This window comes from Leptodactylus fuscus, chromosome 10, assembly GCF_031893055.1.
Source record: "Leptodactylus fuscus isolate aLepFus1 chromosome 10, aLepFus1.hap2, whole genome shotgun sequence".
Taxonomy (NCBI): domain Eukaryota; kingdom Metazoa; phylum Chordata; class Amphibia; order Anura; family Leptodactylidae; genus Leptodactylus; species Leptodactylus fuscus.
The window spans coordinates 27132515-27159103 of record NC_134274.1 but is presented as its reverse complement, the minus strand read 5'-3'; the positions used below and the strand labels follow the sequence as shown (position 1 = coordinate 27159103).

The window sequence follows — 26589 nt, the reverse complement described above, 5'->3', positions numbered from 1 at the left end:
TAATAAAGCTTAACCAGTGCAGGGAATAGACTAAGGCTAAGCTTTATTATTCCCTGCATAACTCCTTTAACTTATAGAGTGACTCACCAGTTTCTAGCAGCTCTTTCTGACTTTATAGTATAAGGATGTGTCTTATCTGTGTCAAGTTGTTATCTTATTTTTCTGTAGTCTTCATTTTTCCTTATTTGTGATATTTTCATGGTCCAGTATTTTTCAAGCTACAAAGGTCGTCCTGGAACAAATCAATTGTAACTTGGTGGAGAACTGTACTGCAAAGATAAACCTCTTAATTGAGATCAGTAACTCGGGGAACCAGCAGGAGGCGCAAGTGCAGAGGCTCTTACTTCATTGTCTACAGCTATATATTTTTCACAATTCTAGTTTGCTCTTCAAAGTTGAAACCTATAACCACGTACAGATAGCAGCTGTAAATATAATTGTTGTCAGTGGTGTGAACGTTACATATAGATTTGTTATGTTCGTCTTTGTGTTAAGATCAGGTTTAGTTGTTTTTTTGGATTCTGCGCTGCTTAAAATAGTACAATAGCTATGAATTCTCAAGCTGGCATCAAGTTGCAGAGGAAAAATTCCAGCACAGGCTGTCACAGTTCAGCAGATTATTTTATCTACACATGTTCCCAAGTTCAAGAAGAAAAAAATCTTTAAACTAGAACATATTTGAAAACTTTTATATGCAGAATAGACATTATTTATCCTTTCTTTCCCCTGCCAAGATAACAGTAGAATATGCTGTATTTTAATTTGATCTTTGGCTTTGCCATATTAAGCTACTGCCAGCTATGAGGTCAGAATGACTAATGTGAGTTCAAACCACTAAACCACTTTATTCTGGGCAAAACTGGCTTCAAGAAGAATGAAACAGATGACACACGGCTTATACCATATTACTAACGTTAATGTTAATAGTCTAAGATTAGGACGGCTATAATTATATTTCTTCTGTATTTGTTTCTTGGCCTGAAATTATAACCTTGTTTGATACATGCAAATCAATTGTATTTTAAGTGGTACTATATATTAAATTAGAAAATAATAGTATTTTATAAAGGTTTATAAATTTTACATCTATATACCTCCTATCTATCTATCTATCTATCTATCTATCTATCTATCTCTATATACCTCTATCTATCATCTATCTATCTCTATATACCTCTATCTATCTATCTATCTATCTATCTATCTATCTATCTATCTATCTCTATATACCTCTATCTATCTATCTATCTATCTATCTATCTATCTGTCCATTGTGTTGAACAGCACCATGTAAATAAACAAAAGAGTAGGTGCAACTCCTCGGAGATCTGATATACAATCCCGCAACGTTTCAGTCCATGTAGGATCTTCTCAAGCCTTCTATTTTATATAAGCCATGCATCATCTGTTTCAGTCTTCTTGAAGCCAGTTTTGCCCAGAGTAAAGTGGTTTAGTGGTTTGAACTCACATGATTTACCTCTATCAGTCTATCGATCTCCTATCTTTCTATCTCATTCTATCTACCTTGCTAGCTTATTTTTACTAATGTGTAGTTATCTATACTCCGTGGCCACTTTATTAGAGAGACCCATCTAATATCACATTGGACCTCCTTTGTCCTTGAGAACCACCACAATTCATCATTTCCTACACCAATATCATCCACAAATGTACCTAGAAAATGTTACATCGAACACTATTACTCCATTTCTATCATTGAGTGGATGACACCTAGCTGGAAAGGTTCATCAATTCATTCTGCTTTTGCCAAATTCTAAAACCTCACATAAGTAATGGTGCATCGTGTGGATTGATCTGACCAGGAGATGTTTTTTCAATAGTCAGTGGTTTGATTTTTTTGCACTTCTTTGGCCACTGGAGTCGTTCAGTTTCCCTTAGACACCAATGGCATTCAAAATGGTTGTCTGCTGTGTGAAAAGGTGACAGGCAGGGTGCTGGAATCTCGCTATATCTCCCCCAGGTTTTTAACTTGTGTGGTCCAGTGTGGGTCTTGAGTAGGCCTCAGCTCCAGGTAGGAGTCCTTGTCTCATTACTGGGCTGCAGATTCTGCATTCCAATGCAGAATAATGGAGTGAAAGGAGGTGTGTGGTGATCCAAAGATGTGCCTGTTTTGTTTGTGTGGCTGGTAGTAAGCCACACGTACAGTTAGATAAACTTTACTGTATAGTTAGTTGCTCAGACGAGCAGGTTTTTATTTGTTTTTTGCCTGAAGTTAAGCCTGTATTTTGTTTTGCTCATTTTGTGCCTGAGTCAAGGTTTATTTATTGTCCTGTTTTCTTTTCCTAAACAAACCAATTTGCTGCAGATTTTTTATCCCTGTCTTGTCTGTTTGGGTCTACACCACTGGTTCTACCAAGTTACCTTCTCCACAGCTGTTATAGCCTACCCATGCTAAGGAATAATAAGTTGTGTGTTCAGCCATGTGAGTTCAAACACCAGCATTGTAGTCAGATGCAATTAGCTTGATCGTGCGCCGCCTGTTCATCAGAATAAATCTTAACAGACCCCTTTTCATCGATAAGTTATTAATATCCACAGGGTCCCCTTTTGCATGTCTGAAATACTGGTCAATAAGGGGTTAAATAGCTGCTGAAAACGGTAATTCTTCACCGTAATGTGGCGTGAAACATGTATACTATTAATGTTATAATGGCTAGGCAAATGAGTTCCTTGAACTAGAGGTTTGATGATTCCAAACAAGAACCTCTGCTGGCACCTTTCTCGAATTGAACATATCTGCGACATTAAGTACACTTATGATTCATGTGATCTATTCATTAGGTAATGTTGTAAGGTGCATTTATCTTGATGGAAGTGTAGACTTATGAATTATTACGGTCTTTTGCTATTAAACTTCAGAAATACAACTGATCCCTCTTCGATGACACAAAACAGCAAAAAAAATTTAAAAACCCTTGCGCTCGCAAGCCTATAAAGCAATGAAGCGCTCAGACGATGTTGTTTACCGTACCAGTCATTGTCGTTAGACAGGAATAAATGCCTCTAAAAGGAAATTCTCCAGAGTGGGTTGTATAAAAATGTAAATCAAGCAAGACTGTGTGTAAAATATCGCAAAAGTAATCTGGATACTAGAAAACAACACCTGCTGTTTTATTGCATATTGAACCTGAAGTTAAATAGATTAGCAGAGTTTTTATGGATTCAAACTTTTGCTTCAATTGCTACGATGGTGGATAAAACCTGGTAAATACATTTATGTCACGTTTTGGGGAGCACCTGGTTCGTGAATAGGATATGTGCAGGGAAGCATTTGGTAGTCACGTCTTTCAGACACCGTTTCTTTAATCTGTAGAATACAAGTGTCTGCAGTGCAGGAAATGTATGAAAGTGAATAACGTTTGGCGTTATATTTCATGGTATTAACAATATATATCACTTATTTAAAGGATCATAAGAAAGGAGGTCCCCGCGTTCCCTGTCTGAATGGAGTGCATGACTACAGCAACTTTCACTTCTATGGGACATGGAGATTGCCAAGTACAGCACTCTGTCAGTCCAATAGGCCCCCCCATTGCATTCAAAGAGGTGACCCAGAGTCTGTCGGGGTACTAAGGGTGCATTCGCATAGAGGAAAATGGTGTGGAATCCGCATCAGATTCAGCGCTGAAAAAAAAGCCTCCATTGACTTCAATGGGTTTCCTTTCTAGCAGAAGAAGGAACCCATTGAAGTCAATGGGAGGCTTTTTTGTCAGCACTGAATCTGATGCGGATTCCACACCAAATTCAGCACCATTTTACCCTAACAGTGGAATATACATTTATAACCTATTCAGTGGATAAAATAAACCAAGAAACAGAATTGAAAATGCTCAGAATATAAAATTGAATTTATTAATTACACATAGATGACAATACAGGTTTAATTATAAAAGGTGACAGACCATGACCATACCATCAGGCAGGTAAGTGAGGACTATACAGCAAGGTAAGTATATATCAAAGTAGGTAAAGTGTATGTAAATGACATCACAAGGTAGAGGGGAGGTTATAGTAGTCTATGCCTAAGTTTCCCCAAGTAACAAAGCATGAAGTAAAATACAACAGTCAGTAATCTGCATAGGTGGCCTAGTGACTAGATATAAGTAGTTCCTCATACAACATGTCAAGTGACATATATATATATATATAATATATATATATATATATATATGACCAACAGGGTCAAAGTGGGGTAACTAACCGCAAAGAGTCAGAGAAGCATAAAGACAGGCAACATGCCGGGGGGAGAAAAAGGCCATACAACCAAATAATTAAAGATGAAACATATCAAACTAAAAATAACCTACCCCTCAGTGATGAAGATAGAGGTAAACCTCGCTGGACAGTACCCACACCTGTCCCCGACGCCCGTTTCGGCGTTTTGTGCCTTCTTCCAGGGATGAAATAAGGGGTACCAGTTCCAGTCATGTTATTGGGTCCAGTACCCAGTCCCTGAGTTTCTCCACCTCCTCCCTCCTTTACCATATTCATAGGCAGTTAGCTGTCTCTGCTATCGAGGCTGGAAGACTAGGTCATAATAGTAAAGCCAACCCATTTTTTTGATTGAAAATGCATTTATTCACAATCAGCCGTCAAAAGTATGTACATAGGTATTGCGACGCAACGCACAAGTATACACTGAATTACAATACGCACAATAAATAAATAAGTACATTACAATATCCCATACCTCATGGTGATATCCCAACCCATAAAGCCAACCCATATTGCACAAGTAACTACTCGAGAACATGGTAGAGCCAGGTGCTGGCAGTGATCTTGTGACTTTGGGTCAGAACAAGTCTGGAACAAGTCTAGGTTAAAACCCCAGAAAAAGTAAGTTTTCACAGACTCCCTGGAGAAAACCTTTAAGACACCAGACATTCTATACCTACAGACTCCTGAGCTGCACTACCTATGTGTCCTCTTCATACTACTGAGGGATTGTGGGAAGAACACCTTTCACATACCCATTTGAGGTAGCTCGATTCACTACTGACCCCATTTCAGGATTTCAGGGAGGGCAGATAGAAGTCTGCTTAGTTGTAGCATTAAATGAGAATTTCTATAAAGAGATCTTTCCCGGTGACAGATTTACTTTAAATCCTCAACATGCTAAATATTTTTAATGTGCTTAACATATTTTCAGTATTTTACATTGTTAATGGATTGCTTGAGTTAAATAAAGTAATTGAAAGCTGTAACCCAGAATTTCTGGAAAAGCAACACAAATGGTTGATTTAATTTGGCTATCTGAGCTATTCCCAAACCCCAGTACATTGGCAGCAAACAACACGAATTTCAATGATGCTGATCCTGTCTGCACTTTCTTTATTTAAATAAGACTTCCTGCAGTGAAATACTGTTTTAATCATGCTGGCACATGAACTGTACGAGAGACAGATTGTGAGAACAAATAGAAAAGCATTCAATTCTAAACTAATATTAATGAATATGAATTAATACAAGTTTGGAGTCCCACACATGGCCTCATACTGTCTCTCTTTTGGCTTATTTTTAGCTGAATTAAAATAACAAAGAATGTAATTAAATTAGGTACTTTGTATATTTCCCATTACAATATACCTGCCTTATAAAGTCTTATTTGCCAAAATATCTTGATTAGTACATACATCTTTTCATGACACATTCTATTTAATGCAAACTGGAAACATTATGATTATATTATTGGTCATATTCCTAATTTGATTGTCTGGTGTCGGGCGCTCTTGTAAGGGTAAGATTAAGTCTCCATGGTGACACAAGGTCGTGCGGGAAAAAAAGCATTACTGTGCATGCAACCTCACTTTTCTCTGTTGAAAGAAAAAATACCAAGAGGATAGTTTTGAGAAGCTTAAAGGGGTTGTCCCATCTTAAAGAGCCTATCTATACTGGTAGCTTGTGTAAATTGAAGACTTTTCCTAAATATATTGCTTTAGAAATTCTGCTTTGTTCTCCTGCTATGTGACCTTATTCCTCCCATTATTTACAAAGCGTTGCTATAACCACGGACCTATAGGACAAGTGATGTCACTCACTGCTCAGGACAATCCTTCAGCTAATTGCAGTTTGCTGATAAAGCTATCTATTGTACAAGCATCTGCATATTATCTGATCTGTATAAGTGTTCTGTGTCCTGTTCAGCAAGAGGGAGGAGGGGGGAGAGAAATACAGGAAGTGAGAAGCAGACACTGCAGGCAAAGTTGATGAAACACTGAGATGGGAAAACCCCTTTAAGGGTGCGTTCACACTACTCTTAGTACTGTCTGTTGTTAGCATCCGTTGCAAAACGTTAACAACGGACACAAACAGAACCAACATAAATACGTTAAAAATCCCTTTGATTTCAATGGAATATTATCTGTTGTACTTTAGAGTCCATTTACACCAAATCCCTCACATGTCCGTTTTTTTCGTGGACATGAAAACTTGGGGTGCAGGACTTTTGCGTCCATTCAAAATAACAGACGGCAATTTTTTAACATTAATGGCTAACATACAGTAATGGGCGACTGTTCCTTTCTTTCTGTGCATGCTTGGAGAACAGAGACAAAAAAAAAACAAAAAAACAATATAGTATCAGTTTATGTCCGTTATGATAGGCCTCCATTTTCTTTTCTTTTTTTTTTTTTTTTCCCACTATCAGAATGGACCTCAAACAGTAATGTGAATGCTCCCCTAAGCTGACTAGTGTCAGAAGAGCACAAAAACACTCAAAGAGCACATATTAAGGATAGGGTTACATGCCGTTGCTTGACCAAAGATCCCTGGCTCATGTTGCCTCTCCTTCACTAATGTTAGCGAATAGCGTTACATTGTGACACCAAGGTGTCTTCAAGTAAAACATGGCTCAACTCTTTTGCAACTTGAGTTTGTGCTCGCTGCAACCTCTGGGTCGCAATACGGCTTCAATCACTAACATTAGTGAAGGAGTTGCAGGGCAAATCGGTAATCTTTGGTCGTTCCATCAGAATTGTGGTCAAATCCCCATGTAGCCCTTGCCCTTATACCTGCTGTGTCCACAAAGAAAAAAAAGAATTAAGGTCAAAGTAGCCGGCTCTCTAGGAGTATATCATGTAGTATATATCACAGGGTGGCCTGCTGTTTGGATCACAAGCAAACAGCTACTATGTATAATATATAACGAGTCTTCTAACCTTATCTGATGGTAGAACTGTAACCTGGTACATATGTACTATAAAGCCATATGAACAGCGAAAATAACAGGTGTGATTAGAGTAAAATGGTGGCAGATTGGCACTTTTGTCAGGTATATACTGTATCTATTGATACCACATATCTGAGGCAGGTCCCAGTGCTATTGAATTCACTGTTCATGTATTTGAACATCATGTTGGTTCCTACAGAACATGACGTGCTCAAAGCATCATATCTGCACTCTGGCTAATAGATGAGAATCCTAAATACCGTATATACTCGAGTATAAGCCGACCCGAATATAAGCCGAGGCCCCTAATTTTATCACAAAAAACTGGGAAAACTTATTGACTCGAGTATAAGCCTAGGGGGGAAATGCAGCAGCTACTGGAAAATTTCAAAAATTAAAATGGTCGGAGTTTTTGGGTGCAGTAGATGCTGGGGAAGGGGAGGGGGTGTTTTGGTTGTCTGTCTGCCCCTTCCCTGAGCTTGAGGACTGTTTTTTTTTTTTCCCCCACTTGGAATTCAGTCTGGCTGTATATAGGGCATCTGCAGTGCTCCCATTAATCCCTTTCTGACGGAACAGGAGCACTGCAGATCCCCTATATTCAGTAGACTGGGCACTTTCAGACACAGGGATACCTAATGTGTATGTGTTTCACAGTCATTCTCTACTTTTGTATCTATTCTAGGGAAGGAGGGATTTAGAACTTTTAATTTTTTATTTTTTTTTTAAGCTTCTTTTTTTTCACTATTTTATGGGAGATTCTATACATTGATATTGCGGCTGGTCATAGACACTCCCCTTCCTAAAAAAAAAAAAAAATATATATATATATTTTTTTTTTTTGCTGACTCGAGTATAAGCCGAGGGGGGCTTTTTCAGTACAAAAACTGTGCTGAAAATTTCGGCTTATATTCGAGTATATACGGTAGATGATATTTAAAAAATAAGTTTTATAAAAGAGAGAACATTTTTGTTAATGAAGCCATAAATCTAGCAGTACAAAGTAGGGAATGGTGTGGTTTAAAGCATATCAGTATTCTTTGACCTTTTTTAGACTTCAATTCAGTATTGAAACCTGAGCTGAAGACCTGAGTAGTTTTGCAGACTGGTTGCAAGGTATGTACTACCTAACATTGGAAAAGACCGGGATGTTCGGCAATATATCTGTAGCGACCATTGAAACATGACTGTCCAGACTAAAGGCCTCATGTAGAGAAACACACACACACAAAAAACTCTGCAGGCAAAAACACATTGGAAACGCGTCGCATTTTTTAACACAACCTTTTTCAAATTTTTGCAGAGTTTTCCTCTGCAGACTTTCTGCCCCTATTATACCTATACGGAAACCGCTACTGTTTCCACAGGTATTATTGACATGCTGCGATTTTCAAAAACACGGGAGCTTGCAGGTTTTTTGCAGCAGATTTTTTTCTGCCATGTGTAAATGGGATTATCCAGAATCTCCTCCACTTTGCAACGCAACGTTTTTCTGTCTTGGCCGAAACGCAATGTAAAATAAGTTGACATTAGATGGTGACCCTCTATAAATATACTTATATCTTATTAATATAGTTATATTTGATGTCTAATAGTATAATAATATCTACACTTGATATATTTCCAGCCTGTGTTTTTTTATTGTAACAGTCTTCCTTTTCCCTGGAATATAATTTAGAATTGGAGGAATTGGGTTTTTTTCATGATTAATTAATAATAGTCCAAATTTTAATTCTATAAGAAACATCAAATCCACTCTTTCAGCTGAGCAAATTATGTTAAATCCCATATTAGTATTTGCTGGAGGAAGCGTAATCCAGAATTAATTTTATGATGCTTTAAATAACAGTAATTTTCCACTATGTACATATAATGAACAGTGCTGGCAATTTACACAAAGCTAATTTCTGATAAGACTCTGCCAGGGGAAAAGAAAATCTTTACAGTATATGAGTAACTTATGCAAAGTCAATTCTTCCTCCAGCAATCACATCTGTGGATTTCATTCATTATGCAGTCATCAATCAGCCCATTTTCCTGTTCTGATCTTCTGAAATAATTCTTCTTGCTCTTACATTATTTATTATGTGGTTTGGTCATAAGGCAGAATAATTATCTATAGCAATGCAAACAGCAAAATAGCGACACACAAAACACTGGCTAGGCATTGTGCGCTTTGCATTTTAATTTAATATTGGGAGTTTATTATTATACTGCATTTTACTAAATTTAATCATCTGTTGTTGCATAATGGTGACATATAAGGGGATATTAAATAGACGAAAATCACAACATGCTAGGCAGAAAATATCTAAAATTTAGAAGTAAACCGACCATGGATACAGAATCTGTGATAGGAGTCCAACTTGGATTTGCTTATACTACTTGCTCTGACATTGTAATGGCTAATTATAATATATATATATATATATATATATATATATATATATATATATATATATATATATGTATATAGATAGATATGTACATACAGATTTATACAGCTCCGCCCATCAATTGTATTTGTATATATAGTATAGGTCCAGTATAGGGGGCTAGTTCCCCCTAGTGGTGGCCTATATAATATATACATGTATATGTAAATATATATATATATATATATATATATATATATATATATATATATATATTACACATATAGTTCACCCTAGCGGTGGCCTATACATATATTTTATATATACATATATATTATATATATATATTATATATACATATATATTTCTTTTGTAGCCATTCTTGGCTATATATATATATATATATATAGCCAAGAATGGCTACAAAAGGAATGGGAAACGCTTATCCTTCTACCTTCTGCTCAATCTACTCCTGGCTTTGGCTCAAAAAACCGCAGCAAAATCTGCAACAAAAAAAGCGTTTCTGCAACGTGGGACTTTAGCCTAAAGGGGTTTTCCCAGGCCTTGTAATGGATAACTTATTTATAAGCTGGTGATCAACTGAAGATCCGTGGTGGTCCGAACCTCAGGATCCCTGTGGACCAACTGTTTGAAGTGGAAGTAGCGCTGTGGCATCATGTTTGTTGATCACATGGCCTGATCACAGCCCAGTCCCATTCATGTTATAGGGCTAAGCTGTGATATCAAGCACAGTCACGATACAACTGTATAAGACTGTGCTTGGTAGTTACAGAAGAGACTCCAGCACTCACCTGAATGTTACAGCATCTTAAAGCTGAGGGGCCCAGGTGTCGGACCCCAACTGATCTTTAATTTATGCTCCATCCTAAGGATAGGCCATCCGTTATAAAACCTGAAAACCCTTTAAACGTTGGGACCCCAACCCCTTTAGCTTAAAAATGCTGTAACAAATTAGTTATAGGGTGTGAGCCCATTCTGAGCTTTGCAGTGACGGTCTATATCATGTGTATACCTCTACTTTGATAGCAACGAAAATCTGCATAGTAGGAGAGCAAGCTATTAAACTATATTAACAATTGTATTTTTATCTAACTGTTACATATTATTATAGTTTCACCTGATACTTTTACATTATTACATAAACCCCTTCTTTATTTCACCGGTTACTTCTTTAGCTTTCAGGTTTCAGGGATTCATCTTCGTGGATTTAGTCTGGAAAAGCAGTTACTTGTAAAGACACATACACGGGCTTTTAAAACTGAAACTCCAAATGGGACCCATAAAAATATAATAGAAACTAATCACAAGGTTAACCAGGCCCAGGAGTCAGAGGCTATATGTGGTTACCGAGATTAGTGCAAGTGGAGGCTTTAACAGACCATTTGTCAGGCTGAATGCTTTCCCTTTGGACTCCATTAGATGGGTCAGACTGTCTGATATGTTGATATAAGTCACCTGGTGAGGGATTCTGTATATACCTGATTTATGGCGCCTGGCACCTCCATATGTACCAATATTTGTTAGCTAATATTTCAGTTTTACTATACTGGCCATCTCCTTTGAGTAGATCACTTTTCAGGTTATTTTGGATGATTGTTTCAAAGAGGTTTTATCGTATGTAGAAAATTTACCTCAGCATACAGGACAGATGGGGCTAGTTGGCAAAACTGACCAATAGAAGCAATGAAGAAGTACCATGGCCCTGATGAAAGACCTTAAATTAAAGGGGTATTCCCATGACGCTTGTTCACTAACCTGCAGGCTGTTGTGCTCTCTTCACTTCCTGCTTTTCTCGGCACATAGGTGGGCGGGGTTTCACTTGCACGGGATTGGTTGTAAATGAATTACCACAGTGTGAAGCTGATGTAGCAGAGCTGGATTTGAGTCAGGTTGCATTACATACAGAGGTAACAGACTCCCTATCTCAGCCCTTATCAGCCAAATTCAATTAAACTGACTGATAAGCGCTCAGATATCCCGGAGCTCTCTGAGAAGCTCCGCTACTTAAAAGACACAAACAGCTCAGAGCCCCAGCCCCTCCCTCCCCCCTGAGAGCAGGCAGCTACATCACTTGACAAATGAGCAGATAATACCAAGGGCCATAGAAACGGAGTGTAAACAATGAAGTGAATAAATTAAGATAGTGGCCAAACAAAGAAGTTTTCATAAAGCAATGCATTTAGGAAAAGTCTTAAATCCACATAAACTAGCAGTATAGATATGATCCTTGTGATGGGACAACCCCTTTAAGAAACCACTGGTCTAATATGGATGGACTGAGCTCAAAATATTGGAACTGGTTTATAATTGCTTTTGTGCACCATTTTTGTTAAAATGTATACACAAGTTCACACCTACATTGGGATTTATGTTCTTCGGTTCCACTTGGTGACCAGAAAAATGGAAACACAATCTACTTAAAAACCGGTTATCTGCAGAAACTTGCAGACCCCATAGACTATAATAGGGTCCACTAGGTTTCCACCCAAAAATGCACATTTTTCTAGCAGAATGGGGGACAGAATTCTCAAATGGTGAACGAGCGCAGATTTGAGCCTAGCTTAAGTCTGTTTTCCTTAATATTTATCACCTTAGACCTGGTTCACTTCTGCGTTCGGTAGTCCGTTTGGGGAGTGCCCATGGGGACCCCTTTAAAGGACTACCGAACACATTCATGAATTGAAAAAATCCAGCATCTATTCCTTTGTATAAAACGTAACTTTTATTATGAAAACGTTTTCCGGAGCATGAGCCGCTCCATAAAATCAAATACAAGTATGCATGATGGCAGAGATGAAATGACGTCTGACTGAAGCGTTTCGGGGCGTTATTGTAGCCCCTTAATCATAGTCTGATCAGTCAGACGTCATTTCATCTCTGCCATCATGCATACTTGTATTTGATTTTATGGAGCGGCTCATGCTCCGGAAAACTTTTTCATAATAAAAGTTACGTTTTATACAAAGGAATAGATGCTGGATTTTTTCAATTCATGGACGCTTGTACTTACACCTTGGGCTGAGAGGCCGAATTTTCCGAGCACCTTCCTTTCTTCATAAGGTAATGGACATTTTTTTCTTTTTAAATCAGAAGATCTGTGGGTGAGCTGACATATGTTATTTATTTAGTCAAGTACCGAACACATTGGCAAGCTGAGCGCACTGAAAGCACATGGACCCCATAGACAATAATGGATCCAAGTGCTTTCCATGCGGTGTCAGCACGAGTCATGCGGACAGGAAAGTAGATCATGAAGTACTTTCCTGTCTGCATGACTCGTGCGGACACCGCAAGGAAAGCACACGGACCCCATTATAGTCATGTGCTTTCATAAGCTCACTGCTTGCCAATGCGTTTGGGGGGTCCCCATGCGGACTCTCCGAACGGATTACCGAACGCAGATGTGAACTAGGCCTAAGGTGCTTTTTTTCAATAGTGAATTGAAATATGGGTGTGGTTTAGATGGTGCATAGGTGTAAATCACTATGTGGGTCACCAGCTTAAATCGGTCCCATTGTGTTCTCAGAATCCCAAATAAATAATATTTTGGCAAGGACTTTGTCATTCTTTTAGAAAAACTGATGTGTCCATTACACTTGACTCAATGTTTTTGAATCCGACTCAAGCCTTCGAGCAGCCCCATCTGTGGTCAAGAGTAGGAGGTTGTTACTTCTAGTGCTTATTGGTTCCCTCAATAATAAAAGGGTCAGGATATACTTAAGACTGTGTTATCTTTAGGCTAAACAAATACTTGTCTGCTTGAAATGTTTTCTGCAGTCGGTTCAGAACTACAGATTTATGTTGGGGTGATGGAGGACAAATGTATGGATTACAAAAGCAATGTGCAATGCCTTAAAACAGAGAGATTGTCTCATAACAGACTCAGATTGTAAAACCTTCAGGTGAAGTGATGGATAATGTAAATGTCTGACCCTTATAGCCCATGTGGTAAATATAAGGATTTCAGTAATGAAGTTCCCATTTCAGATGTTTAATAATAAAGTAGAAAAGCAAGTGACTGGAGGAACTAAATTCGCACATTGTCTAAGTCTATACATTATGTAATCTTTTATAAATCATTCGGCTGTGACTAGTAGACTGAATAGTCAAAACTCAGGTCAGGTTTGTGATGGTGAAATATGTATCTTTATGATTTAGAAGTTACATAATGCTTACGTGGATTTATTACTTTGCAAATTATCAATAAAATGGGAAAGGATTATTATTTTACAGGTTTTTAAGACAAATTGTAAAATGGAATTAAAGGGATCCTATCATTCAGACGACATTTTTTCTAAGTACCACGTTGGAATATTCGGCTATTCTTCTCCTACCTTTCGTTGTCTTCTCCGTGCCGCCGTTTGCCTACATTCCTGGTTGTTGTCGGTATGTAAATTAGCTCTCTCGCAGCACTGGGGGCGGGCCCAAGCACTCAGACAACACTGGGGGCCAATTCTGTGAGAGAACTCTCTCCAGTGCTGCCTCCATCTTCGTCAGGAACGGCCTCTTCATTCTCTTCTTCCGGCGGTGTCTTCTTACTTCTAGGCCTTGGGCAGAGCAGACTGCACATGCCCACAGGCCCTGAGAAAATGGCCGCTTACAATACTATGCAAGGGGCCATTTTCTTGTGGCCTATGGGCATGCGCAGTCTGCTCTGCCCAAGGCCGGAGGCCTAGAAGTTACAAGCCACCGCCGGAAGAAGAGGATGAAAATGACGCTGCTGAAGAAAAGGAGGTGGCACTGGAGAGTTCTCTCACAGCATTGGGGACACCCCCAGTGCTGTCTGAGCACTGGGGCCCGCCCCCAGTGCTGCGAGAGAGCTTATTTACATACCGACAAGAACCGGGATTGTAGGCAAGCAGCAGCACGGAGAAGACAACGAATGGAGGAGAATAGCCTTTCTTAAGGCTATTCCGACGTGGTACTTAGAAAAAATGTCATCTGAATGATAGCATCCCTTTAAGGAAAGTCTTAAAATATTACGTTGATGGCCATTCAGGCTTCTCAATTGATGATCTATCCTTAGTATAGGTGATCAATTTAAGGTCAATAGGATTCAATACATGGAACCCCTGCAGATCAGCTGTTTAACGCTATAACAGCACCCACTGAGCATTGCTTCCTTTGAACAGGCCTCATGACGTCTTGTCCATCTGCCCCATCTGTTCATGTAAATGGGGCTGAGCTGTGATGCCAAGCACAACCACTATACAATGTATGGCGCTGTGCTTGGTTATTACATTCATAAAAATAAAAGGCTTAATCCCCACTAAGGGCGGGTTCACACCTGCACCCGGTCTCCGCTTTGCAGGTCACCGTCTTCTGCCTGAGAAACTGGACAGGAAATGGAAACTGGCAGTCAGTTTTCAAACCCATTCATTTGAATGGATTTGCAAAGTGTCTGCCCGTGAGTGTCTTGTGTCTCTCTGTGGCGAAACCATTTTTTTAACTGGACACAAAGTCGGACATGCAGGACTTTGTGTCCGGTTGAAAAAAATACGGTTTCTCCGCGGAGGCCAAAAGACGCTCATTGGGGCTCATGGGCGGTCACTGACTGCCGGTTTCCGTCTCCTGTCCAGCTTCTCAGGCAGAAGACGGACACCCACAAAACGGAGACCGAGTCCAGATGTGAAGCTGCCCCAACTAGTTACGGTCTGTACAACAACTGTATCTTCCAGGGTAGTCTAAAAGAGTAGAAATGACGAGAAAGGGTAGACACCATCTCATTTTCAATATAGCATCCTCAATGTAGAACATATTCAGACTGAATGTTGCTTGTTCTCAGTATTTATGGAAATGATTCCTAGGAGTTGTCTAGGTTGAATTTTAGTTTTTATTACTTACCTGTCCCTGGTGCTCCTGCGTCCTCCCACATGGATCCATTTTTATATAACATTGGCTCTTGTCCATCCGTCTTCATCCGTTTTTTGCACTTATAAAATGGATTTGTTAAATAGATGATCAAAATGAATTCTGTGATTTTCTCCGATCATTCGCCTCCTTTCTATTGTGCTTGTTTGTGGCTTTATTGAAACTGTAGTTTTCAAACAAAACTAAGAGGCGACATAACCTGGCTGATAGCGGGAAGTTTAAGTGAAATCGCAGCTTTTTCTCTGTTTTTTCTTTAGACTGATGTTGTAGCTATTAAAGTACATATTGTATTGTGGAAGAGGACAAAGGGCATAGTCAAGGATCAAAAGAACTCTGCAGAGACACAATAAATCACAGAATCAACTTGAATCTTTGTTTCTTTCATTCCGTGTGTGTTTTTATGCCTTATAAGACAAAATGTTCTTTTCGTTTCTTTTCGATACCAGTGTTGCTCTAAAAGAAAATTAAGATGTTCACAAATTCTCAGGGCAACAATTATTTCCAATGTGTTTCTACAGTAAAATGCAATTAATACGAGTGATGTAGTACATTATGTTCCAGAGTGAACACAAGCATTACCAGACGTTCCGTCTAACCTTGCTGACAATGTGTTGGGTTTTTTTTTCACAAAAAATATTCATTTGTGTTTTAAAAAACAGATTTTGGTTTAATGCATTTAGGTTACATTACAGAGACAATCTTAGGTGTATACTTTATGTTGTGATTCTGATTGTATTAGGGCATGATCCGGCGTTACGAGCGCTCCCATTGAAGTGAATGGGAAGTGTTCGGGAGCCGTCCGCTGCGCTCACGTGTACGGCTGTGAATGAGTATTTTTACAAGCCCGGCGTAACTCCGTGTGCATGCAGCCTAAGAGTTGGTAACTTTTTTACAATTCCATCTCCAAAACTGGCTGTGACTCCACGACTCCAACTTCACAACTCCACTTCCGACTTCAAATTTGATGGAATCTGCAATGAGGATTGTAATAGAGCCACTGATGTAGATGTTCCCTTCCTGCCCTAAACTTTAGATATTGATCTGTCACAGGCCAGGTTTCTTCCATCATGTTAGGACTCTCTCTCTATTATCAGTTAATTCTGCTCACCTTAATCCATCCATGCTATAAAGATAAAAGGGAAGATACAAGAGGTGATGCTTAAGGGTTGTTTTGTCATGTGAAAGCAATGCTGGAACAGCAGGTGAGGGGTGTCTAATATCATAATGAAGAATAAAATAATTTAAAGCAAATTATAGTAAATGAAGTGTTTTTTTCTTCTTCTTCTTCTGCAGCAAATAGTAGAGATTCCTCAGCCAGCAGATGCACCTTTCCCCGTACCACTTGAAGAAGGGATACCGTCTGAAATGTATGCAAAATTCCTAGCACCGCCAGTTCCAAAGGGAGACCTAGAAACCGTTGAGGTAGGTCTCATTAATGTTTGTAAACATTCAAAGCAACGTCTCTCTGTACATATACTCTAAGGAAGGCAGACTAGTATCAGACTGGGATTCTATGAGCCCAACCTACATCTATATAGAATCTGTACGAGTCCTCTATTGAAGAGATTTTTCCTATCATAGTAAATAATGGCATACCCATGGGACATGCTATCATGTATTAAGCATGGGAATCCACCTACCAGTATCTCCGATGATCCTTAGAGTGTAAGCTAAGATCTGTGACTCATTCACTGTATTTCCCTGAACATCAACACTCCCAACCTATAGAGAATCACACCACATCCCCATTCAACACCTAGTTATATACCATAAAATTGCACTATGGAATTTCTCCTTTAATTATTGATAATTTTAGCTTGATAATTCTATAATTGGACATGCAGAATGCATCACAAATGAAATATAAATAGGCACTGTCATTTCAACAAACTTTGCACAAATGAATAGTATAGGCCCTTAAAAGAAACTTTGTAATATAGAGGTGACTATGACACTTTCTATCACAACCAAAGCACTTGGCTCACATTGGTAGATTCAGTACTTCTCTATGTATGTCCTGCATGGTCCTGGGACTGTTTTTGAGTGAAGGAGAGACAGTGATAGAGCAGATTCTCCTGTACTGACTGTATGCAGTGTATGGTAGCTAATTTCTATGCACTAGCTTAGAGATTAACGAACAATATAAATACAGCACGTAGAGGTGGAAATGGCTGAATAATGCAAAATATAAGTCATATAATGGCTAGAATGTGTATTAGGACACCTCGACTAGAATGTAACCTTAAAGGCTGAGGCCCCATGTTGCGGAAACTCAGCTTTTTTTATTGCAGATTTTGCTGCAGTCTTTAAAGCCAAAGCCAAGAATGGCTACAAAAGGAATGGGAAGTTCTTATAGTTCTCCCTTCTGCTCAATCCAATCCTGACATTGGCTCCAAAAACCACAGTAAAATCTGCAACAAAAAAACGCTGAGTTTCCGCAACATGGGGCCTCAGCCTAAAGCCGGGTTAACACGGGTTTTTTTTGTATGTGTCAAAATCCGCCTCAAAAAACTGCCTCCCATTGAATTCAATGGGTTCCTTTTTCTGCGAGCGACATGCCCTTTCTTGATGCGGATTCCGTGGCTGGTTCAGCTGCAGACGTCCACAGCGTGACACTCCGACAAGGCCCATTCATTTGGGCCTAATCCAGAGCGAAATGCTGCGATTGGATGCTGATGCACTGCATTGGCATCCAGTCATGGCTAGCCATTTTTTGGACCGGATTCTGAGACGGCCTCCGCGTCAAAAGACCCCCCTGTATGAACCCGGCTAAAAGGTTCCAAGGCTTGGGGCAGGCACAACCTCTACATAGTGTTACCTACACTTCAGACATCTTCTAACTACATAGTTTTTGTCTGTGACTTTGCCTTTTATGTGGTTACAGTGTTTTTAGACCAGTGTGACAGCCTAGTTTAAAATCTCTCCAACTTGTAATCTGGGATGAATACATTCTGATTTGCAGTGTAACCTTTCCTACTCCTATTTCTTTCCCTTAATGAGTCATGAATTACAATAATGTTCACAATTATTACAATAATAATAATGGGGGGAAACATGCTTATGACAATAATTTGCAGAAATGTGCATTTTGTGCAAGTTAAATATTAATTTATGTGTGAGGATTTCAATCGCTGAGACTTAATGCAATCACTAGGGATTTCATATGTCTTAAATAAGTGAAATAAAATAAATGAAAAAGTGAATCAAAACTTCTGTAATAGAGAGATTAAATCCTAATTATTCTAGGAGTTGCAGCACAGCGGTACGGCAGATAGAATTTTGCGGTGTGTCAAATGGTGCAATTATTCAGGGAACCTTTATTACCCCCAATTTAGATGTCTTTTCTTTGTATTTCATGAATGGACTTTTATGGGATAAAGGTTAACACCGACAGAATAAGACAAACGCAAAGGAAATTACAGACTTGTCAGTTCTGTGTGTAAAAATAATCAGAATACATTTTGCAGGCACTGGGGTTATTTAATAGAAAATGTGTATGTACAGTATACTGATACAATCAGTCAGGTAGAAGGACGGGAGTTAAAAATATCAAGTCCAGAGTTTGGTTGCTGTAGCCGGAGTAATGTTTATTTAAAGAGACATTCCTTACTTGAAAGAAAAGTCCCTTAAAGGGGATGTGTCACCAGAAAAAAAAAACAATTTTTTTAAATCAAGTTTTATGTTGGACATGTATTTAAAGAATTTTTGGTGATGTTTTTACATTTTTTACGTTATCTGTTTTCAGATTCCTAAAAATTCTAGAGTTCTGACGTCGTCCACTAAGCCATATATACATAGTAACATAAAGTGCAGTATGATATTATATAATATGCTGAGACTTCCCGTTTTCTGTAACAGATTTATTTTGCAGCAGCAAACTTGCTTATCAGCAAATGGATGATCACAGGATATTATGTAGTTATTAAATTTCGAAAATTAAAAAAATCACCAAAAATTCTTTAAAAAATATGTTTAACACAAAAACATGATTTAAACAATTCCTGGCGACAAATTTCCTTTAACAATAAATTAATGAGTAGAGATGAGCGAACACTGTTCGGATCAGCCGTTCCAAACAGCACGCTCCCATAGAAATGAATGGAAGCACCTGGCACGGTGACCGGCTGCCGGCAAAGTGTACGTGCCAGGTGCTTCCATTCATTTCTATGGGAGCGTGCTGTTCGGAATGGCTGATCCGAACAGTGTTCGCTCATCTCTATTAATGAGGGATTTGTAGGGAACCATGGCAGTAAATGTTCAGTTTCCCAACAGAACCTCCATATGGAAATTAGGCATTAAACTGGGACCATCCAAACCTATAATTGTAAGGGGACATTCACACAGAGGAAGTTGGCACTGATTCTGGCGCGATAACTCGCGTCAGAATCAGCTCGGAAATATAGCCTCCCATTGACTTCAATGGGTTCCATTTTACATGCGGAACCCATTGAACTCAATGGGAAAAAAAAGCCTCCCATTGATTTCAATGGCTTCCATGCATTGAAGTCAATGGGAGGCTTTATTTCCACGCGGATTCTGATGCGAGTTATCGCGCCAGAATCCACGCCAACTTCCTCTGTGTAAATGGACCCTAAGGCAGGATAGGAAAGGTCCTCCAAAGCAAGAGATTGTCTTCTTAGCTGCCAAGAAATGAGAATTTCCTAATAAGATACAAAGGACAAACATGTCAAAAGAAAAACAAAACCATGGACATAGTGCTTTACGCTAGGTTCACACTAGTGGCCGGAGTCCATTCTGAGCTGTCCGACCGGGTCCGGCCTTGAGCGCTGGTGAGCGTTTTATGCTCTCCGCTGTGAAACCGTTTTTTTTAAACCGGTCACAGAGTACTTCATGTCCAACTCTTTGTCCTATTTTAAAAAATTGGTTTCGCGGTGGAGAGCATAAAACGCTCACCGCCGCTCACGGCCGGACATCTTTCAAACCCATTCAAATGAATGGGTGAGAGACTCCTGCAGGTTTCCGTCTCCTGCTCAGTTTTGTGCAGGAAATGGAAACCTGCATGAACGGAGACCGGGCGCAGATGTGAACGAGCCCTGACCTAGTACAAGGCTTGATGGGTTGGTGCCTAACTTCTGTCTCAACATGCAGTATCCCAAGCTTAGCAGCTTTTTAAAAATGCTAATATTGTGGTACAATGTCACAAGATGATCTGCTATATGTGTCTATTTGTGGTCACCCAGTGGTGATGAGAATTGTCTGTATAAAGAAGCAGTTATTTTGTACACATTATCTTAAAGATGCCAGTACCTTTAGATCTCATTTGTACATTTTAAGAAATTGCTTCTTAAGAACGTAGTAATTATAAGATCTCGCAATTTAAATTTTTTTGCTAAAATAATACTTTGGAAATAGTCAGTTGTGTTTAGAGTCTTTTCTCCCGACCTGTTCCTATTTCGGTGTAGCATTGGAGGTGGTGAGGGGATGGAATCCATTATCCTAATAGTTTCCTGAAATAGTAATACAACTGTAAAGGAATGCGATATGACATTAAATATGACTGTTATTTCCAATAACTCCCTCTTTAACTCGCCTGTGTTCTCTCTCAGGTTATTTTAGATGCTATATCCTTCTAGAATAAAAATAACTATTCCCTAACTCCATTTTAAAATATTTAAATTCTACATAAAACAGATGGCAAAATCTAAACATAACTTTATTACACATTCACATAAAATATCATATGTCATTCCTTGTTGCCTTGGCCTTTACAGAAATGGTAAAAATATAGGCCTGCATTTACTCATGGCAAAGTCGCTCTTACATTATGCAGGATAAGACTCTGTGTATCTGCTGTGTTAGTGATTGCTTCATATTTCTTATGTAAAATACTCCACATACTTCATGTTGAACTTGATAGAAAGTAGTCTCTTAAAGCCTACAGTAACTCCACTCCAAATGTGAGATGTCTGTAATGACTAGTTAACCTCAGTATTATGTGCGGAGATACAGTATGGGAAGATGTTTTCCATAGTATGAATGTTATCACAAGAGATCTCCTTTGCAAAACTCAATGTCATGGGAGGGGAAGGGAGTGAGATCCAGCTGTTATATGTTCACAGGGTGTAATTTGATGCAGATTTCGAGGCAGATTATAATATAATTAATGAAAAAAGAGCCTTAAAGGGATCCTTTCATTGGATACTCTTCTTTTTCTGACTAACATGTAGGGATAACCTTAAGAAAGGCTATTCTTCCCTTACCTTTAGATGTCTTCTCCGCAGCACTGTTCAGTAGAAATCTGGGTGTTCTTTGGTATGCAAATGAGTTATCTCGCTGCACTGGGGGCGGTCCCAAGCACTCAAACAGCACTGGGGGCGTCCATAATGCTGCGAGAGAACTCTCCAGCGACGCCTCTATCTTTTCCTGGAACTCTCTCTTCCTGTGTCTCTTCTGTCCTGGGTTTCAATCTTCTAGGCCTCGCGCAAAGCTGAGTGCGCATGCCTCAGCCACAAGAAAATGGCCGCTTACACTAGCTTACTGTGTAAGCAGCCATTTTCTTGTGGCCCGGGCATGCGCAGTCGGCTCTACCCGAAGCCTAGAAGATTGAAACCCAGGAGTGAAGAAGACACAGGGAGAGGGTGTTCCAAAAGAAGATAGAGGCATCGCTGGAGAGTTCTCTCATAGCATTGGGGACGCCCCCAGTGATGCGAGAGAACTCATTTGCATACCAAAATAGCCCCGAATTTCTACTGAATGGCGGCACGGAGAAGACATCTAAAGGTAGGAGAAGAATAGCCTTTCTGAATGCTATTACTACGTGTTAGTCAGAAAAAAAAGGGTATCCAATGATAGGATCCCTTTAAAAGTTGACTATGGAGATTAGCAAACCCAATTAAAATCTGTAGATGGCTGTTTATGGTTATTGAAAATAGATTTATTTAATTTAGTGGAAAGATACAAGCATATAATATACTATAATGCAGAACAGAATGGACAATGGTGAGATAATAATGGGTTATGCCTATTGCAGGGCCTAATGGGGTACAACATGATTCAGAGACTCAAATACTGAACAGCATGTTTTCCATGTGTGACCCCTTTAGGTCATTGGGTAACACAATATTTCCGTTCTATGTCCTGTAGGTTTCTGTAAATTATATTAGAAGCATAAACTTTCATTCATAACTTGACTTCGTAATTTTCTGCTAACATTAGGACAATTTTTATAAAACAGAAATTCTGGCCTGTGGGTGCGAGGTTATAGGGTATTTAATGTAATAATTTTTTTTCCATATTTTTACATTAATGTAAAAGAGTTCTACTCATACAACCATGGAAGAAATGCAGTTCTAGTTAGACTTTAGTAGATTGGAGGTTTATTGTCCGTGAAAAACCAACACAAGTGCATTTTTGATAGAAGTTATAAAACTTTTAAGTTACTCTTTACAAAAAAAAAGTGTCCATGTTTGCGTTTCATGGGGAAATTGTTGTATTAATGTTTTTACAATTCAAAGCAGATGCAGGTTATATAGTCTAAAAATACAAGTACTTGCATCAATTTGGTCTGGAAAATAAATTAGATCTGGATCTGTTTATAAGGTTGTAAAATGCAGACGAGCTTTGGAAAATGCATTTGAAAAGTCCATCTCAGGGGAACACCTAACTTCTATCCAAATGTTTGGGACTGGATAACGTTCTCTATACAAATGGGAGTTATAGCCATCACCAAGATCTACAAAGAGCTGTCATTTTTGTTACATCAATTTTCAATGATTTTATACAATTTTTTTAGTTGTGATTGCATTTTGGGGTGCGCTTTTTTTTTTTCTATATTTTATTGGAATATTCAAAAATTTCAATCCTTACATTTTTGTGTGGTTTTGCCTTAAATTTAATATATAGATAGAGTGAGTGGCTATATAACCACATAATGAGCATAACCAGCAATCTTATAGGAGAGAATCCGATGCCCCGCAATCATAGACGGCATTCTTCTGTCATGGGTTTCAATCTCCTAGGCATGTGCAGTCGGCTATGCCATCGGGGCTTGGGCAGAGCCAACTGCGCATGCCCATGGCCACAAGAAAATGGCTACTTACACCAGCTTACTGTGTAGGCAGCCACAAGAAAATGGTCGCTTATACAGCTTACTGTGTAAGCAGCCATTTTCTTGTGGCTGTGGGCATGCACAGTCGATACTGCCCGAGGCCCGATGGCATAGCCGACTGCACATGCCTAGAAGATTGAAACCCATGACAGAAGAAGACGCAGGGAGAGGGCGTTCCAGAAGAAGATGGAGGCATCACTGGAGATTTCTCTCACAGCATTCGGGAAGCCCGAGTGCTGTTTGAGCGCTACGGACCGCCCCCAGTGCTGCGAGAGAACTCATTTGCATACTGAAGAGAACCCGGATTTCTACCGAATGGCAGCGCGGAGAAGACATCTAAAGGTAGGAGAAGAATAGTCTTTCTTAAGGCTATTCCTACGTGTTAGTCAGAAAAAAAAGGATATCCAATGATAGGATCCCTTTAATAAAACTTTTTTTTTTATCAGCTTTTAATAATTTTTTCCTCTACTTTATGTATGTTTTATTTTTTATTCTTACTGTATTTTATTCTACCTTATTTGTTAGTCTTTTCTGTCCCATATTTTGTCTTTCTTTTCATTTCTTTTTTTTTATTATAATGTTTTGGAAAATTTTCAGGGTTCAGTTGGGAGATAAATCCGATCTGCCCTAGCAGGAGTTAGCACAGGACATTTGTTTAATGTGCCCTTACCAAAGTTAGTATGATAAGTAGCATGTCATTACAGATTGCAGATAATGTAACATAATGCTAAGTATTAGAACAAAAAAATTTCTGAAGACCTATAAAAAATGAGTATGGGATAAACAGTGGTCTTACATTACACACAATGTATTGTAGTCTCCTTACAGGAAGCCAGTTTATCTTGAGAATAACTTGTTAGCTTGTCTGAACATTGACTTTGATATATAAGCGAGCTTACTACAGTTATTGTAGGGAAGTGTGCAGACTGGACTGTGACACTTTGTGAAGTTGAAGCGTAGATTAGTTTATGTTTGTTCTAGATATAGAAAATTAAGGGGTGTAGCTGTGTTTTCTTTAGAGCAGACAGCGTTGCTTGCCAAAAAAGTTTTTGTTAGTGTAGCATGAGTATGTCGACAGAATCCTCAGGGTATGTTCACACGACTGATTTTTCCAGTCGGACAAATCGGCTGTAAAATCCATAGCAGAAACCTCATATATCTATAAGAAAATATTCCATAACCCACTACAATGGGACCAATCTATGTATGGCCTGCTGGGGTGGCAGTGCAGTTTTTGTGCTAAAACAGTTGCAAAAATTAACATTTTTTGTTTAGTTTCTGTTTTTTTTTTATTTTTTTTATATGCAACTTGGAATTCAATTGCACATGTGGACATATATGTTCCATATAATCTATGATGCAGTTTCCAGTTTTCCTGCTCTAGTGCATTGACATTACAGAGGTATAGGACAGGAGGTGTAACGGTGGTAGTTGCTCTTGGAAAAGCATTTTTTTGGCTGTATTTGCTACCTGTGTCCTAACACACTAACATTTGGGTTTCAGTCCTTCGGGTCTACATGGGGACCCAAAAGAAACCCATGGACCCCACATACAGGGTGGGCCATAAGTATGGATACACCCATATAAAATGGAAGTGGTTGATGATATCACCTTACCATTTGTGGTATATTAGTAAATGGGGGGGGGGGGAACATTTGAGGCCGGGTGACGCCCATGGCGGCCATCTGCAAAGCTGCTATTTTGGATTCATCTTTACTTTTTTCAATCGGAAGGGGGTCATGTGACACATCAAATACATAGAGAATTACACAAGAAAAACAATGGTGTGCTTATTTGTAACGTAGCTTTATTCATTATTGAGTTATTGACATGTTTGTGACATGGAGCAATGACAGTAACCCACTAAAGGATGTGCTCAAGATCTTCATGGAGTCCACCATAGCCTTCAAATGGCCCCAGAGATAGAAGTCCAAGGGAGTGAGATCCAGAGCCCTTGGGTGTATCCACATCTGGGTGTATCCATACTTATGGCCAACCTGAGTGTATCCATACTTATGGCTCACCCTGTACTATAATGGGGTCTGCCGATTTAAGCAGAATCTGGGACGGAGACAAGCAAATGCTAGTGTGATGCTAACGTTAGCCTTATACTGCTTCTACTGTGTTTAAGGGACTCCGCATAGGTTCATAGTCACCTTGTAACCTCCAGTTTAGATGATATGATACGAGAAGAGGGGACCTTGTCATCCCTATGAGGAACAAACAAAAATGTTTGAAATTCTGAAAACAAGTGATGAAAGTTCACACAAAAGTTTGTTTTAAGGTTATGTAACCTATTAAATTTTTAAATTTTTCTAAAATATTAATATTTTGAAAACTGATTTCAATGGAAAATTCTATATAGCAGACTATAAGGTTTAATCTAAATGTTATCCCCATTATGTCCAGTAATATGATAAGAGTTATCACTTGAAAGCAGGCTGGTATTTTGTAATGTCTATAAAACAGGAAGGCATGTGAAGTGTAATCTCAATGTAAAGGCTAGATGGATATGTCAGACCTACAAAGACAAAGTACAGCGGAGGGCAGCTTTTCCCTAAATCCTTTTTCATTCTCTCTGCAGGCTGAGATAAATGAAAAGTTAAGGGTTCAGGAAGAGGCCTTCACTTCAAAAATAGAAAACCTGCAAAAGCCATGACATTCTCAGCGAGCTGGTCGAAACTTCAAAAATCACAGTATCACAGATGGAAAAAAAAAAGTTAATTGTTTGCTTGCCCCTTGAGCAAGTGTAGCTGTTGTCAACGGCGTGGTTATTGGTAAGATATGTATGTTATACTAGACTAAAAAATACAATTCTGCAAATAATTCTAGCAAAATGTATATCAAATAAAGGTCATAAATAAATACATTGTTTTTTACCGATCTTCTCAAAATTTGCTGTATTGTAGCGCATATGTAGAATGTCTAACATTAAGGGGTTATGTATCTTATTTTTATTGATTTCATCAATAAAAGATCAGTGGGGGGCTGACGCCCAGGACCCCCCACTGATCTGGTGTTTGAAGGAGCTGTGGCATCGAAGCCGCTAAGAAGCAAAGAGCATATGA

The 26589-nt window shown here is 38.9% G+C and overlaps 1 protein-coding gene across 1 annotated transcript in view; it reads left to right on the top strand.

Moving 5' to 3' along the window:
• The window catches only part of CABCOCO1 (ciliary associated calcium binding coiled-coil 1), a 63088-nt gene extending 36840 nt beyond the window's left edge, over positions 1 to 26248 (top strand). Inside the window, exons 6-7 of the mRNA XM_075257594.1 lie at positions 16747 to 16875; positions 26106 to 26248. Coding sequence (XP_075113695.1) covers positions 16747 to 16875; positions 26106 to 26180 — 204 coding nt within the window. The 3' untranslated portion in view covers positions 26181 to 26248. The remainder of the gene's footprint in view (positions 1 to 16746; positions 16876 to 26105) is intronic.
• Positions 26249 to 26589: the final 341 nt, after the last annotated feature.